The following is a 14,721-nucleotide window of genomic DNA, read 5'->3' on the forward strand; positions in this document are numbered from 1 at the left end:
CTGCAGGTCTGGAAGGACACACACACACTAAAGGCAAAGTTCCTCAAAGTTCTCATTATACATACACTCCAACATTTCCCTCAGACTTATTTTAATATCGCAAAAAAATAATGCTTTTGGTTTTTATGAATTTTGGGAAGTTCATGTCACAACAAAGAAAAGGTGACTGTGTGACACACCCTGGATGGAAATAAAGATACAGCTAGCTAGTGTCTACTGAAGCCATGGCTCCCATGGCAACAGGCCCTGAACAAGGGCTGTGCTTATTTATTTTGGGGTGAGTCACTCAGTCACACAACACCACACCAGACCAGACAGATGACATGACTACTGTCTTAAGAATAAACAGTGCATGGGGAGCGAGAGACACGAAGGCTACATTGGCTGTGTCTGAAATGGCACCCTATTCTCTAGTGCAGCCATCGAGATGTGTTCTTTGCTTGCGTCCCAAATGACACCCTATTCCCTTTATAGTGCATTATATTAGACCAGAGCCCCGGGACCCTTTTCACTATATAGTACACTACTTTTGACCAGAGCTCTATACTGGACCCTGGTCTAAAGTAGTGCACCTCATAGGGAATAGAGTGGTATTTGGGACGCTACCCTTGAGTCAACCCTGAGACTGGATCCATGTATTATGAAAGAGGATTAAATATGTAAAGGAGCTTCTCATCCAGGAGTGAAGATGGTCCAAGCCATCAAGATCCAGACAGAAGTCCTGTATAATACATGGTGTTGCGTTGCTGTTTTTTTGTATATCTACAGTGTCTGTACCCCAAATGGCTCCCTGGTAGTGTGTGATCTATATAGTGCACTACTTCTGACCAGGACCAATGGATTTGGGGCCAAAAGTAGTGCAATGCCACTGCTTTTACTATAAGTTAATTATGACTATAAAGAAATCTAAGATGTGTGAAATAAAAGATATCCAGCTCAGGACTCCAGCTATGCATTTAGTTTGCTAACTTGTTATCTAAGTGGCTAGATGAACACAGTGACCTCCATCATTCTTAAATGGAAGAAGTTTGTATCCACCAAGACTTTTCCTTGAGCTGGCTGCCTGGCTGAACTGAGCATTCGGGCAGAAGTGCCTTGGTCAGACAGTTGACCAAGATTCTGATGTTTCCTCTGACAGAGCTTCAGAGCTTCTCCGTTTAGATGGGAGAACCTCCTAGAAGGACAACCATCTCTGCAGCACTCCACCAGTTAGGCCTTTATGGTAGAGTGACCAGATGGAAACCACTCCTCAGTAAAAGATGGAACGGAGAAAAGTACAGCGACAACAGAACAACGACCCTAAGCACACAGCCAAGACAACACAGGAATGGCTTCGGGACAAGTCTCAATGTCCTTGAGTGGCCCAGCCAGAACCCAAACTTGAACCCGATCATCTCTGGAGAGACCTAAAAATAGCTGTGCAGCGATGCTCCCCATCCAAACTGACATAACTTGAGAGTATCTCCTGAGAAGAATGGGAGAAACTCCCCAAATAAAGGTGTGCCAAGCTTGTAGCGTCATACCCAAGACGACTCCAGGCTGTAATCGCTGTCAAAGGTGCTTCAACAAAGTACTGAGTAAAGGGTCTGAATACTTATGTAAATGTGATATTTTCATTATTATTTTTTTGTCATTATGGGGTAATGTTTGTAGGTTTATGAGGGAAAACAATAATCTAATCAATTTTAATATGAGGCTGTAACGAAACAAAATGTGGATTTTGTTTGTTGTTGTATATTCAGCATAAGTACAAGTCAACAGTTTGGACACGACTCATTCAAGGGTTTCTCTTTATTTTTACTATTTGTATACATTGTAGAATAATAGTGAAGACATCAAACATATGAAATAAGACATTGAATCATCTAGTAACCCCATGTAGCCACCCTTTGCGTTGATGACAGCTTTGCACACTCTTGGCATTCTCTCAACCAGCTTCATGAGGTAGTCACCTGGAATGCATTTCAATTAACAGGTGCGCCTTGTTAGTAGTGAATTTGTGGAATTTCTTTCCTTAATGCCTTTTAGCCAATCAGTTGTTTTGAGAAGGTAGAGTTGGTATACAGAAGATAGCCCTATTTGGTAAAAGATTAAGTCCATATTATGGCAAGAACAGCTCAAATAAGTAAAGAGAAATGACAGTCCATTACATTTAAGACATGAAGGTCAGTCAATCTGGAGAATTTCAAGAACTTTGAAAGTGTCTTCAAGTGCAGTCGCAAAAACCATCAAACACCATGATGAAACTGGCTCTCATGAGGACCACAACAGGAATGGAAGACCCAGAGTTACCTCTGCCGCAGAGGATAAGTTCAAACCAGCCTCAGAAATTGCAGCCCAAATAAATGCTTCATGGTGTTCAAGTAACAGACACACCTCAACATCAACTGTTCAGAGGAGACTGTGTGAATCAGACTTTCATGCTCGTATTGCTGCGAAGAAACCACTGCTAAAGGACATCAATAAGAAGAAGAGACTTGCTTGGGTCAAGAAACACGAGCAGTGGACATTACACCAGTGGAAATCTGTCCTTTGGTCTGATAAGTCCAAATTTGAGATTTTTGGTTCCAACCGCTGTGTCTTTGTGAGATGTAGAGTAGGTGAAGAGATGATCTCCGCATGTGTGGTTCCCACCATGAAGCATGGAGGAGGAGGTGTGATGGTTTGGCATTGCTTTGCTTTGCTGGTGACACTGTCAGTGATTTATTTAGAATTGGAAGCACACTTAACCAGCATGGCTGCCACAGCATTCTGCAGCGTTACTCCATCTTATCTGGTTTGCGCTTAGTGGGACCATAATTCGTTTTTTAACATGACAATGACCCAACACACCTCCAGGCTCTTTACAGGCTATTTGACAAAGGAGAGTGATGACCTGGCCTCCACAATCACCTGACCTCAACCCAATTGAAATGGTTTGGGATAAGTTGGACCGCTGAGTGAAGGAAAAGCAGCTAACAAGTGCTCAGCATATGTGGGAACTCCTTCAAGACAGTTGGAAAAGCATTCCATGTGAAGCTGGTTGAGAGAATGCGAAGAGTGTGTGAAGTTGTCATCAAGTTAAAAGGTGGCTACTTTGTAGAATCTAAAATCTAAATATATTTTGATTTGTTGAAAAATAAATGGGTTACTACTTTATTCCATATGTGTTATTTCATAGTTTTGATGTCTCACTATTATTCTACAATGTAGAAAAAAAGTCAAAATAAAGAAAAACCCTTGAATGAGTAGGTGTGGACAAACCTTTGACTGGTAATGTATATAATAAAAAATAATAATAGCGCCAATTGCTAGCTAATACTGTATATCCCTGTATGGTACAGAAATGGTATGACTGTATGAAAATCTGGATACCGCCCAACACTAGGAAGTGCTGCCTGCCTCAGAAGTCTGTCCGGTCCTCTGGACTTCTCTGAGTGGAGACAGCAGCTTAACCAGTCTTGTCTTAGGAAGCCAGGGAAGATTAATTCTCTCTCTCTGTCTCTCTGTCTCTCTGTCTCTCTGTCTCTCTGTCTCTGTCTCTCTGTCTCTCTGTCTCTGTCTCTCTGTCTCTGTCTGCGAGGTGTATATGTGATTTTGTGAGGTGTATATGTGGAATTGTATGTCCTTGTCTGTTAAGGCTCCTCAAGCCTGTAACACCTCTGATGCTGCCTGCCATGTATGTCACACCGCTGCTCTCATCACCAAGAGCCAAGCACGACACACAACCTGGCCACTGGAGATAAGCTGCTGAGGTTGGGTTCAGGAGCAACACCTGCTGAGGCTGGGTTCAGTAGCAACACCTGCTGAGGTTGGGTTCAGTAGCAACAACTGCTGAGGTTGGGTTCAGTAGCAACAACTGCTGAGGTTGGGTTCAGTAGTAACAACTGCTGAGGTTGGGTTCAGTAGCAACAACTGCTGAGGTTGGGTTCAGTAGCAACAACTGCTGAGGTTGGGTTCAGTAGCAACAACTGCTGAGGTTGGGTTCAGTAGCAAGACCTGCTGAGGTTGGGTTCAGGAGCAACACCTGCTGAGGTTGGGTTCAGGAGCAACACCTGCTGAGGTTGGGTTCAGTAGCAACAACTGCTGAGGTTGGGTTCAGTAGCAACAACTGCTGAGGTTGGGTTCAGGAGCAACACCTGCTGAGGTTGGGTTCAGGAGCAACACCTGCTGAGGTTGGGTTCAGTAGCAACACCTGCAGAGGTTGGGTTCAGGAGCAACACCTGCAGAGGTTGGGTTCAGTAGCAACACCTGCTGAGGCTGGGTTCAGGAGCAACACTAACTCAATATTAGGAAGGTGTTCCTAATGTTTCGTACATTTGGTATAGTACTGTGTCAGCAAAAATTTAGAATTTTATGAATTCTATTCTAATCTATTGTAGTCTGTTCTACTCTATGCTGTCCATTCACTAACATGACCTCCTCTGTCTGTTTCTCTCCCTCCAGGTTTGGATGAGAGCTCTTCAGCAGTGAGACAGTGAGAGGCACCTCCACACCCCCTCCACCGCCATCATGCCACCGCCCTCCGATATCGTCAAGGTGGCCATCGAGTGGCCGGGGGCCTTCCCAAAGCTCATGGAGATAGACCAGGTCAGTGCCTGATAAAAAAGAGGGGCCAATTTCCCAATAAGCTGCCCAGTACTACTTTCACCTATTGTCTCAAAACCATTGGTGACAATCCTACGCATTGCTAGTCCTTTGCCTGACTCAGATTAGTGCAGACGTCAGTTGCACTCATAGAGCCTAGTTTTCAATTGAGCATGCTTTTTAGTCCAGGACAAGGCTTAATAATGTTATGTTATAATTAAGCAATAAGGCAGGAGGGGGTGTGGTATATGGCCAATATACCACGGCTAAGGGCTGTTCTTATCCACAACACAATGTGGAGTGCCTGGATACAGCCGTTAGCTGTGGTATATTGGCCATATACCACAAACCCTAGAGCTTTATTGCCATTATAAACTGGTTACCAACGTAATTAGAGCAGTAAAAATACATGAATGCACTCCTGCCGTCAGTGGCTCTCAGTGGTTAGGAAGATGAAGAATTCACCTAGGGTGCATCCCAAATGGCACTCTATTCCCTTTATTGTGCACAACATTTGACCAGGACTCATAGGGTGCCATTTGGGATGCATCCATCAAGGTAATGCAGAAATCAGTCAGGATCAGGATTTGTCACCTCTATTTCACCTCTATCTCCTACTGTACCCCTGAGCTAGTAGTTTACCCTGCATGGCTGCAACACAGCACAGTCAGCAGTGTTGCAATCTACTGCAAAGATAGCCTGCAGAGTTCTGTCCTACTATCCAGGTCTGTACCCAAACAATTTGAACTTCTACTTTTAAAAATCCACCTCTCTAAAAACAAGTCTCTCACCGTTGCCGCCTGCTATAGACCACCCTCTGCCCCCAGCTGTGCTCTGGACACCATATGTGAACTGATTGCCCCCCATCTATCTTCAGAGCTCGTGCTGCTAGGCGACCTAAACTGGAACATGCTTAACACCCCAGCCATCCTACAATCTAAACTTGATGCCCTCAATCTCACACAAATTATCAATGAACCTACCAGGTACCTCCCCAAAGCCTTAAACACGGGCACCCTCATAGATATCATCCTAACCAACTTGCCCTCTAAATACACCTCTGCTGTCTTCAACCAAGATCTCAGCGATCACTGCCTCATTGCCTGCATCCGTAATGGGTCAGCGGTCAAACGACCTCCACTCATCACTGTAAAACGCTCCCTGAAACACTTCAGCGAGCAGGCCTTTCTAATCGACCTGGCCGGGTTATCCTGGAAGGATATTGATCTCATCCCGTCAGTAGAGGATGCCTGGATATTTTTTAAAAATGCCTTCCTAACCATCTTAAATAAACATGCCCCATTCAAGAAATTTAGAACCAGGAACAGATATAGCCCTTGGTTCTCCCCAGACCTGACTGCCCTTAACCAACACAAAAACATCCTATGGCGTTCTGCATTAGCATCGAACAGCCCCCGTGATATGCAGCTGTTCAGGGAAGCTAGAAACCATTATACACAGGCAGTTAGAAAAGCCAAGGCTAGCTTTTTCAAGCAGGAATTTGCTTCCTGCAACACTAACTCAAAAATGTTCTGGGACACTGTAAAGTTGATGGAGAGTAAGAACACCTCCTCCCAGGTGCCCACTGCACTGAAGATAGGAAACACTGTCACCACTGATAAATCCACCATAATTGAGAATTTCAAAAAGCATTTTTCTACGGCTGGCCATGCTTTCCACCTGGCTACTACTACCCGGTCAACAGCACTGCACCCCCAACAGCAACTCGCCCAAGCCTTCCCCATTTCTCCTTCTCCCAAATCCGTTCAGCTGATGTTCTGAAAGAGCTGCAAAATCTGGACCCCTACAAATCAGCCGGGCTAGACAATCTGGACCCTTTCTTTCTAAAATTATCTGCCGAAATTGTTGCCACCCCTATTACTAGCCTGTTCAACCTCTCTTTCGTGTCGTCTGAGATTCCCAAAGATTGGAAAGCAGCTGCGCTCATCCCCCTCTTCAAAGGGGGGGGACACTCTTGACCCAAACTGCTACAGACCTATATCTATCCTACCATCCCTTTCTAAGGTCTTCGAAAGCCAAGTCAACAAACAGATTACCGACCATTTCGAATCTCACCATACCTTCCCTGCTATGCAATCTGGTTTCAGAGCTGGTCATGGGTGCACCTCAGCCACGCTCAAGGTCCTAAACGATATCTTAACCGCCATCGATAAGAAACATTACTGTGCAGCCGTATTCATTGATCTGGCCAAGGCTTTCGACTCTGTCAATCACCACATCCTCATCGGCAGACTCGACAGCCTTGGTTTCTCAAATGATTGCCTCGCCTGGTTCACCAACTACTTCTCTGATAGAGTTCAGTGTGTCAAATCGGAGGGTCTGCTGTCCGGACCTCTGGCAGTCTCTATGGGGGTGCCACAGGGTTCAATTCTTGGACCGACTCTCTTCTCTGTATACATCAATGAGGTCGCTCTTGCTGCTGGTGAGTCTCTGATCCACCTCTACGCAGACGACACCATTCTGTATACTTCTGGCCCTTCTTTGGACACTGTGTTAACAACCCTCCAGGCAAGCTTCAATGCCATACAACTCTCCTTCTGTGGCCTCCAATTGCTCTTAAATACAAGTAAAACTAAATGCATGCTCTTCAACCGATCGCTACCTGCACCTACCCGCCTGTCCAACATCACTACTCTGGACGGCTCTGACTTGAATACGTGGACAACTACAAATACTTAGGTGTCTGGTTAGACTGTAAACTCTCCTTCCAGACCCACATCAAACATCTCCAATCCAAAGTTAAATCTAGAATTGGCTTCCTATTTCGCAACAAAGCATCCTTCACTCATGCTGCCAAACATACCCTTGTAAAACTGACCATCCTACCAATCCTCGACTTTGGCGATGTCATTTACAAAATAGCCTCCAATACCCTACTCAACAAATTGGATGCAGTCTATCACAGTGCAATCCGTTTTGTCACCAAAGCCCCATATACTACCCACCATTGCGACCTGTACGCCCTCGTTGGCTGGCCCTTGCTTCATACTCGTCGCCAAACCCACTGGCTCCATGTCATCTACAAGACCCTGCTGGGTAAAGTCCCCCCTTATCTCGGCTCGCTGGTCACCATAGCATCTCCCACCTGTAGCACACGCTCCAGCAGGTATATCTCTCTAGTCACCCCCAAAACCAATTCTTTCTTTGGCCGCCTCTCCTTCCAGTTCTCTGCTGCCAATGACTGGAACGAACTACAAAAATCTCTGAAACTGGAAACACTTATCTCCCTCACTAGCTTTAAGCACCAACTGTCAGAGCAGCTCACAGATTACTGCACCTGTACATAGCCCACCTATAATTTAGCCCAAACAACTACCTCTTTCCCAACTGTATTTAATGTATTTATTTTGCTCCTTTGCACCCCATTATTTTTATTTCTACTTTGCACATTCTTCCATTGCAAAACTACCATTCCAGTGTTTTACTTGCTATATTGTATTTACTTTGCCACCATGGCCTTTTTTGCCTTTACCTCCCTTCTCACATCGTATATAGACTTGTTTATACTGTATTATTGACTGTATGTTTGTTTTACTCCATGTGTAACTCTGTGTCGTTGTATGTGTCAAACTGCTTTGCTTTATCTTGGCCAGGTCGCAATTGTAAATGAGAACTTGTTCTCAACTTGCTTACCAGGTTAAATAAAGGTTAAATAAATAAAAATAAATAAATAAACAGTAATCCTTTGTTGTGGATTATAATGTACACACCCACTGATGTAAAGGGATATGTACACAAGGTGTCCTGTCACACGTTCGATGTGAAATGTGATACACCTATAGCACAAATTACACCTCTAGGTATATAATCTCTGTAATTGTTACTCTGTTACTGACAACGTACACTGTCATGGAGTTAGGTGCTACTGAGAGATGCATGCATTTTCAGCCAAGCTGTTTTAACTGTGAAAACATGCCCACACTTCTTTCTCTTCCTCCCCTCTCCTCCCTCCCCTCTCCTCCCTCTTTCTCTCCTCTGTGTGGCCTCTGTTAGCAGCCTAGGCCCTGCAGAATATTCCTGCCTGCCTCCATTGCTGACTGAGTCACCCAATGAATGTGTTAAAGCAGCCAGCTCAGTGCTCTGGAGCCCATTGAGACTAGCAGCCAGCTCAGTGCTCTGGAGCCCATTGAGACTAGCAGCCAGCTCAGTGCTCTGGAGCCCATTGAGACTAGCAGCCAGCTCAGTGCTCTGGAGCCCATTGAGACTAGCAGCCAGCTCAGTGCTCTGGAGCCCATTGAGACTAGCAGCCAGCTCAGTGCTCTGGAGCCCATTGAGGACTAGCAGCCAGCTCAGTGCTCTGGAGCCCATTGAGACTAGCAGCCAGCTCAGTGCTCTGGAGCCCATTGAGACTAGCAGCCAGCTCAGTGCTCTGGAGCCCATTGAGACTAGCAGCCAGCTCAGTGCTCTGGAGCCCATTGAGACTAGCAGCCAGCTCAGTGCTCTGGAGCCCATTGAGACTAGCAGCCAGCTCAGTGCTCTGGAGCCCATTGAGACTAGCAGCCAGCTCAGTGCTCTGGAGCCCATTGAGACTAGCAGCCAGCTCAGTGCTCTGGAGCCCATTGAGACTAGCAGCCAGCTCAGTGCTCTGGAGCCCATTGAGACTAGCAGCCAGCTCAGTGCTCTGGAGCCCATTGAGACTAGCAGCCAGCTCAGTGCTCTGGAGCCCATTGAGACTAGCAGCCAGCTCAGTGCTCTGGAGCCCATTGAGACTAGCAGCCAGCTCAGTGCTCTGGAGCCCATTGAGACTAGCAGCCAGCTCAGTGCTCTGGAGCCCATTGAGACTAGCAGCCAGCTCAGTGCTCTGGAGCCCATTGAGACTAGCAGCCAGCTCAGTGCTCTGGAGCCCATTGAGACTAGCAGCCAGCTCAGTGCTCTGGAGCCCATTGAGACTAGCAGCCAGCTCAGTGCTCTGGAGCCCATTGAGACTAGCAGCCAGCTCAGTGCTCTGGAGCCCATTGAGACTAGCAGCCAGCTCAGTGCTCTGGAGCCCATTGAGACTAGCAGCCAGCTCAGTGCTCTGGAGCCCATTGAGACTAGCAGCCAGCTCAGTGCTCTGGAGCCCATTGAGACTAGCAGCCAGCTCAGTGCTCTGGAGCCCATTGAGACTAGCAGCCAGCTCAGTGCTCTGGAGCCCATTGAGACTAGCAGCCAGCTCAGTGCTCTGGAGCCCATTGAGACTAGCAGCCAGCTCAGTGCTCTGGAGCCCATTGAGACTAGCAGCCAGCTCAGTGCTCTGGAGCCCATTGAGACTAGCAGCCAGCTCAGTGCTCTGGAGCCCATTGAGACTAGCAGCCAGCTCAGTGCTCTGGAGCCCATTGAGACTAGCAGCCAGCTCAGTGCTCTGGAGCCCATTGAGACTAGCAGCCAGCTCAGTGCTCTGGAGCCCATTGAGACTAGCAGCCAGCTCAGTGCTCTGGAGCCCATTGAGACTAGCAGCCAGCTCAGTGCTCTGGAGCCCATTGAGACTAGCAGCCAGCTCAGTGCTCTGGAGCCCATTGAGACTAGCAGCCAGCTCAGTGCTCTGGAGCCCATTGAGACTAGCAGCCAGCTCAGTGCTCTGGAGCCCATTGAGACTAGCAGCCAGCTCAGTGCTCTGGAGCCCATTGAGACTAGAGCCTCTACAGAGTGAGCTGCTGCCTCTCTATCACATAGCAACACTGTGTGTGTGTGTGTGTGTGTGTGTGTGTGTGTGTGTGTGTGTGTGTGTGTGTGTGTGTGTGTGTGTGTGTGTGTGTGTGTGTGTGTGTGTGTGTGTGTGTGTGTGTGTGTGTGTGTGTGTGCTCTCACAACTCTGCTGTTGTGCCTCCCAGGCCTCTACCCAAACATTTGTTTTTTAGTGTCTGAGAATTGACCTATGTACAGCACATGCTAAAGAGAGAGAACTAGCTACTGTAGCTCTGAGGGGCTGGTGAGGATGCTCTAGACAGGGAGAAAGAGGGTGGAGATAGAGGGGGGTGATAGCAAGACAGATAGAGAGTGGGGAGGTAGAGAGAGGGGGAGGTAGAGCGAGAGAGAGAGGTAGTGAGGCAGAGAGAGAGGGGGAGATAGCGAGGTAGAGAGAGGGGAGAGGTAGCGAGAGAGGGGGAGGTAGGGAGGTAGAGAGAGGGAGGAGGTAGTGAGAGAGGGGGAGGTAGCGAGGTAGAGAGAGGGAGGAGGTAGCGAGGTAGAGAGAAGGAGGAGGTAGAGAGAGGGAGGAGGTAGCGAGGTAGAGAGAGGGAGGAGGTAGCGAGGTAGAGAGGGAGGAGGTAGAGAGAGGGAGGAGGTAGAGAGAGGGAGGAGGTAGAGAGAGGGAGGAGGTAGAGAGGTAGAGATAGGGAGGAGGTAGCGAGGTAGAGAGAAGGAGAAGGTAGAGAGAGGGAGGAGGAACCGAGGTAGAGAGGGGGAGGAGGTAGCGAGGTAGAGAGAGGGTGGAGGTAGCGAGGTAGAGAGAGGGTGGAGGTAGCGAGGTAGAGAGAGGGAGAAGGTAGAGAGAGGGAGGAGGTAGAGAGAAGGAGAAGGTAGAGAGAGGGAGGAGGTAGCAAGGTAGAGAGGGTGGAGGTAGAGAGAGGGAGGAGGTAGCAAGGTAGAGAGAGGGAGGAGGTAGCGAGGTAGAGAGAGGGAGGGGGTAGCGAGGTAGAGAGACGGGGGAGTTGGCGAGGTAGAGAGAGGGAGGAGATAGCGAGGTAGAGAGAGGAGGTAGTGAGGTAGAGAGAGGGAGGAGGTAGAGAAAGGGAGGAGGTAGAGAGGGAGGAGGGGGCGAGGTAGAGAGAGGGAGGAGGTAGTGAGGTAGAGAGGAGGAGGTAGCGAGTGGGAGGAGGTAGCGAGGTAGAGAGAAGGAGAAGGTAGCGAAATAGAGAGAGGGAGGAGGTAGCAAGGTAGAGAGAGGGAGGAGGTAGCAGGGTAGAGAGAGGGAGGAGGTAGAGAGAGAGGGAGGAGGTAGAGAGAGAGAGGGAGGAGGTAGAGAGGAGGTAGCGAGGTAGAGAGGAGGAGGTAGCGAGGTAGAGAGAGGGAGGAGGTAGAGGGAGGAGGTATCTAGGTAGAGAGAGGGAGTAGGTAGCGAGGTAGAGAGAGGGAGGAGGTAGAGAGAAGGAGGAGTTAGCGAGGTAGAGAGAAGGAGGTAGAGAGAAGGAGGAGGTAGAGAGAGGGAGGAGGTAGCAAGGTAGAGAGAGGGAGGAGGTAGAGAGAGAGAGGGAGGAGGTAGAGAGAGAGAGGGAGGAGGTAGAGAGGGGAGGAGGTAGAGAGAGTGAGGGATGAGGTAGCGAGGTAGAGAGAAGGAGGAGGTAGCGAGGTAGAGAGAGGGAGGAGGTAGCGAGGTAGAGAGAGGGAGGAGAAGAGAGGGGGAGGATGTAGCGAGGTAGAAAGAGGGAGGAGGTAGAGAGAGGGAGAAGGTAGCGAAATAGAGAGAGGGAGGAGGTAGCAAGGTAGAGAGAGGGAGGAGGTAGCAGGTAGAGAGAGGGAGGAGGTAGAGAGAAGAGAGGGAGGAGGGTAGAGAGAAGGAGGAGTAGCGAGGTAAGAGAGGGAGTAGGTATCGAGGTAGGGAGGAGGTAGCGAGGTAGAGAGAGGGAGGAGAGAGGAGGGGAAGGATGTAGCGAGGTAGAGAGAGGGAGGAGATAGAGGGGGAGGATGTAGCGAGGTAGAAAGAGGGAGGAGGTAGCAAGGTAGAGAGAGGGAGGAGGTAGCAGGGTAGAGAGAGGGAGGAGGTAGAGAGAGAGAGGGAGGAGGTAGAGAGAGAGAGGGATGGGTAGATAGAAGAGTAGGTGGCGAGGTAGAGAGAGTGAGTAGGAATCGAGGTAGAGAGAGGGAGTAGGTAGAGAGAGGGAGGAGGTAGAGAGGAGGAGTTAGCGAGGTAGAGAGAAGGAGAGGTATGAGAGAAGGAGATGGTAGCGAGGTAGAGAGAGGGGTGAGGAGGTAGCAAGGTAGGAGAGAGGGAGCAGGTAGCGAGAGGGAGGAGGTAGCTAGAGGTAGCGAGGTAGAGAGAGAGAGAGGAGGTAGAGAGAGAGAGGAGAGAGAGAGGTAGAGAGAGGGAGGAGGTAGTTAGGTAGAGAGAAGGAGAAAGTAGCGAGGTATAGAGAAGGAGAAGGTAACGATGTAGAGAGAGGGAGGAGGTTGCTAGGTAGAGAGAGGGAGAGAGTAACGGTGGTAGAGAGAAAGAGAAGGTAGCGAGGTAGAGAGAGGGAGGAGGTAGAGAGGAGGTAGAGAAAGGGAGGAGGTAGAGAGAGGGAGGAGGTAGCTAGAGGGAGGAGGTAGGAGAGAGAGAGAGGGAGGAGGTAGTGAGGTAGAGAGAAGGAGAAAGTAGCGAGGTAGAGAGAAGCAGAAGGTAGTGAAGTAGAGAGAGTGGAGGGAGGTAGCGAGGTAGAGAGAAGGGAGAAGGTAGAGAGAGGGGAGGAGGTAGCAAGGTAGAGAGAGGGTTGGAGGTAGAGAGAGAGGGAGGAGGTGGCGAGGTAAGAGAGGGAGGAGGTAGCGAAGGTAGAGAAAGGTAGAGAGAGAGAGGAGGTAGTGAGGTTAGAGAGAGGGATGGAGGTAGAGAGAGAGAGGGATGAGGTCAGAGATAGAGAGGGAGGAGGTAGAGAGGAAGGAGGAGGTAGCGAGGTTAGAGAGAGGGAGTAGGTATCGAGGTAGAGAGAGGGAGTAGGTATAGAGAGGGAGGAGGTAGAGAGAAGGAGGAGTTAGCGAGGTAGAGAGGTAAAGGAGAGTGTAGAGAGGAAGGAGATGGTAGGTCAAGGTAGAGAGAGGGAGCAGGTAGCGAGAGGGAGGAGGTAGCTAGAGGTAGCGAGGTAGAGAGAGAGAGAGGAGGTAGAGAGAGAGAGGAGAGAGAGAGGTAGAGAGAGGGAGGAGGTAGAGAAAGTAGCGAGGTATAGAGAAGGAGAAGGTAACGATGTAGAGAGAGGGAGGAGGTTTGCTAGGTAGAGAGAGGGAGGAAGTAACGGGGTAGAGAGAAAGAGAAGGTAGCGAGGGTAGAGAGAGGGAGGAGGTAGAGAGGAGGTAGAGAAAGGGAGGAGGTAGAGAGAGGGAGGTGGAGAGAGGGAGGAGGTAGCGAGAGGGAGGAGGTAGCTAGAGGGAGGAGGTAGAGAGAGAGAGAGAGAGAGAGAGCGAGAGAGGGAGGAAGGTAGCGAAGTAGAGAGAGAGAGGAGAGAGAGAGCAGGAAGAGGTAGCGAGGTTGAAAGAGGGAGGAGGTAGAGAGAGGGAGGAGGTAGTGAGGTAGAGAGAAGGAGAAAGTAGCGAGGTAGAGAGAAGCAGAACTTAGTGAAGTAGAGAGAGGGAGGAGGTAGCGAGGTAGAGAGAGGGAGGAGGTAGTGAGGTAGAGAGAGGGAGGAGGTAACGAGGTAGAGAGAGGGAGGAGGTAGAGAGAAGGAGGAGGTAGTGAGGTAGAGAGAAGGAGGAGGTAACGAGGTAGAGAGAGGGAGGAGGTAGAGAGAGGGAGGAGGTAGCGAGGTAGAGAGAGGGCGGAGGTAGCGAGGTAGAGAGAGGGAGGAGGTAGCGAGGTAGAGAGAGGGAGGACGTAGCGAGGTAGAGAGAAGGAGAAGGTAGTGAAGTAGAGAGAGGGAGGAGGTAGCGAGGTAGAGAGAAGGAGAAGGTAGAGAGAGGGAGAGGTAGCAAGGTAGAGAGAGGGTGGAGGTAGAGAGAGGGAGGAGGTGGCGAGGTAAAGAGAGGGAGGAGGTAGCGAGGTAGATAAGGTAGAGAGAGAGAGGAGGTAGCGAGGTAGAGAGAGGGAGGAGGTAGAGAGAGAGAGAGGGAGGAGGTAGAGAGAGAGGGAGGAGGTAGAGAGAAGGAGGAGGTAGCGAGGTAGAGAGAGGGAGGAGGTAGAGAGAAGGAGGAGTTAGCGAGTTAGAGAGAAGAGGAGGTAGAGAGAAGGAGATGGTAGCGAGGTAGAGAGAGGGAGGAGGTAGCAAGGTAGAGAGAGGGAGCAGGTAGCGAGAGGGAGGAGGTATCTAGAGGTAGCGAGGTAGAGAGAGAGAGAGAGGAGGTAGAGAGAGAGAGGAGAGAGAGAGGTAGAGAGAGGGAGGAGGTAGTTAGGTAGAGAGAAGGAGAAAGTAGCGAGGTATAGAGAAGGAGAAGGTAACGATGTAGAGAGAGGGAGGAGGTTTGCTAGGTAGAGAGAGGGAGAGAGTAACGGGGTAATAGAGAAAGAGAAGGTAGCGAGGTAGAGAGAGGGAG

The 14,721-nt window shown here is 49.2% G+C and overlaps 1 protein-coding gene across 5 annotated transcripts in view; it reads left to right on the top strand.

Annotated features, from left to right (window-relative positions):
* LOC109903395 (engulfment and cell motility protein 1) overlaps nucleotides 1-14,721 on the top strand; it is a 197,993-nt gene that overhangs the window by 71,050 nt on the left and 112,222 nt on the right. For all 5 annotated transcript variants that reach the window (XM_031788887.1, XM_031788890.1, XM_031788888.1 and 2 more), the window contains one exon: nucleotides 4,426-4,569. In XM_031788887.1, coding sequence (XP_031644747.1) covers nucleotides 4,492-4,569 — 78 coding nt within the window. In that variant the 5' untranslated portion in view covers nucleotides 4,426-4,491. The remainder of the gene's footprint in view (nucleotides 1-4,425; nucleotides 4,570-14,721) is intronic.

This window comes from Oncorhynchus kisutch, linkage group LG14 (genome assembly GCF_002021735.2).
Source record: "Oncorhynchus kisutch isolate 150728-3 linkage group LG14, Okis_V2, whole genome shotgun sequence".
NCBI lineage: Eukaryota > Metazoa > Chordata > Actinopteri > Salmoniformes > Salmonidae > Oncorhynchus > Oncorhynchus kisutch.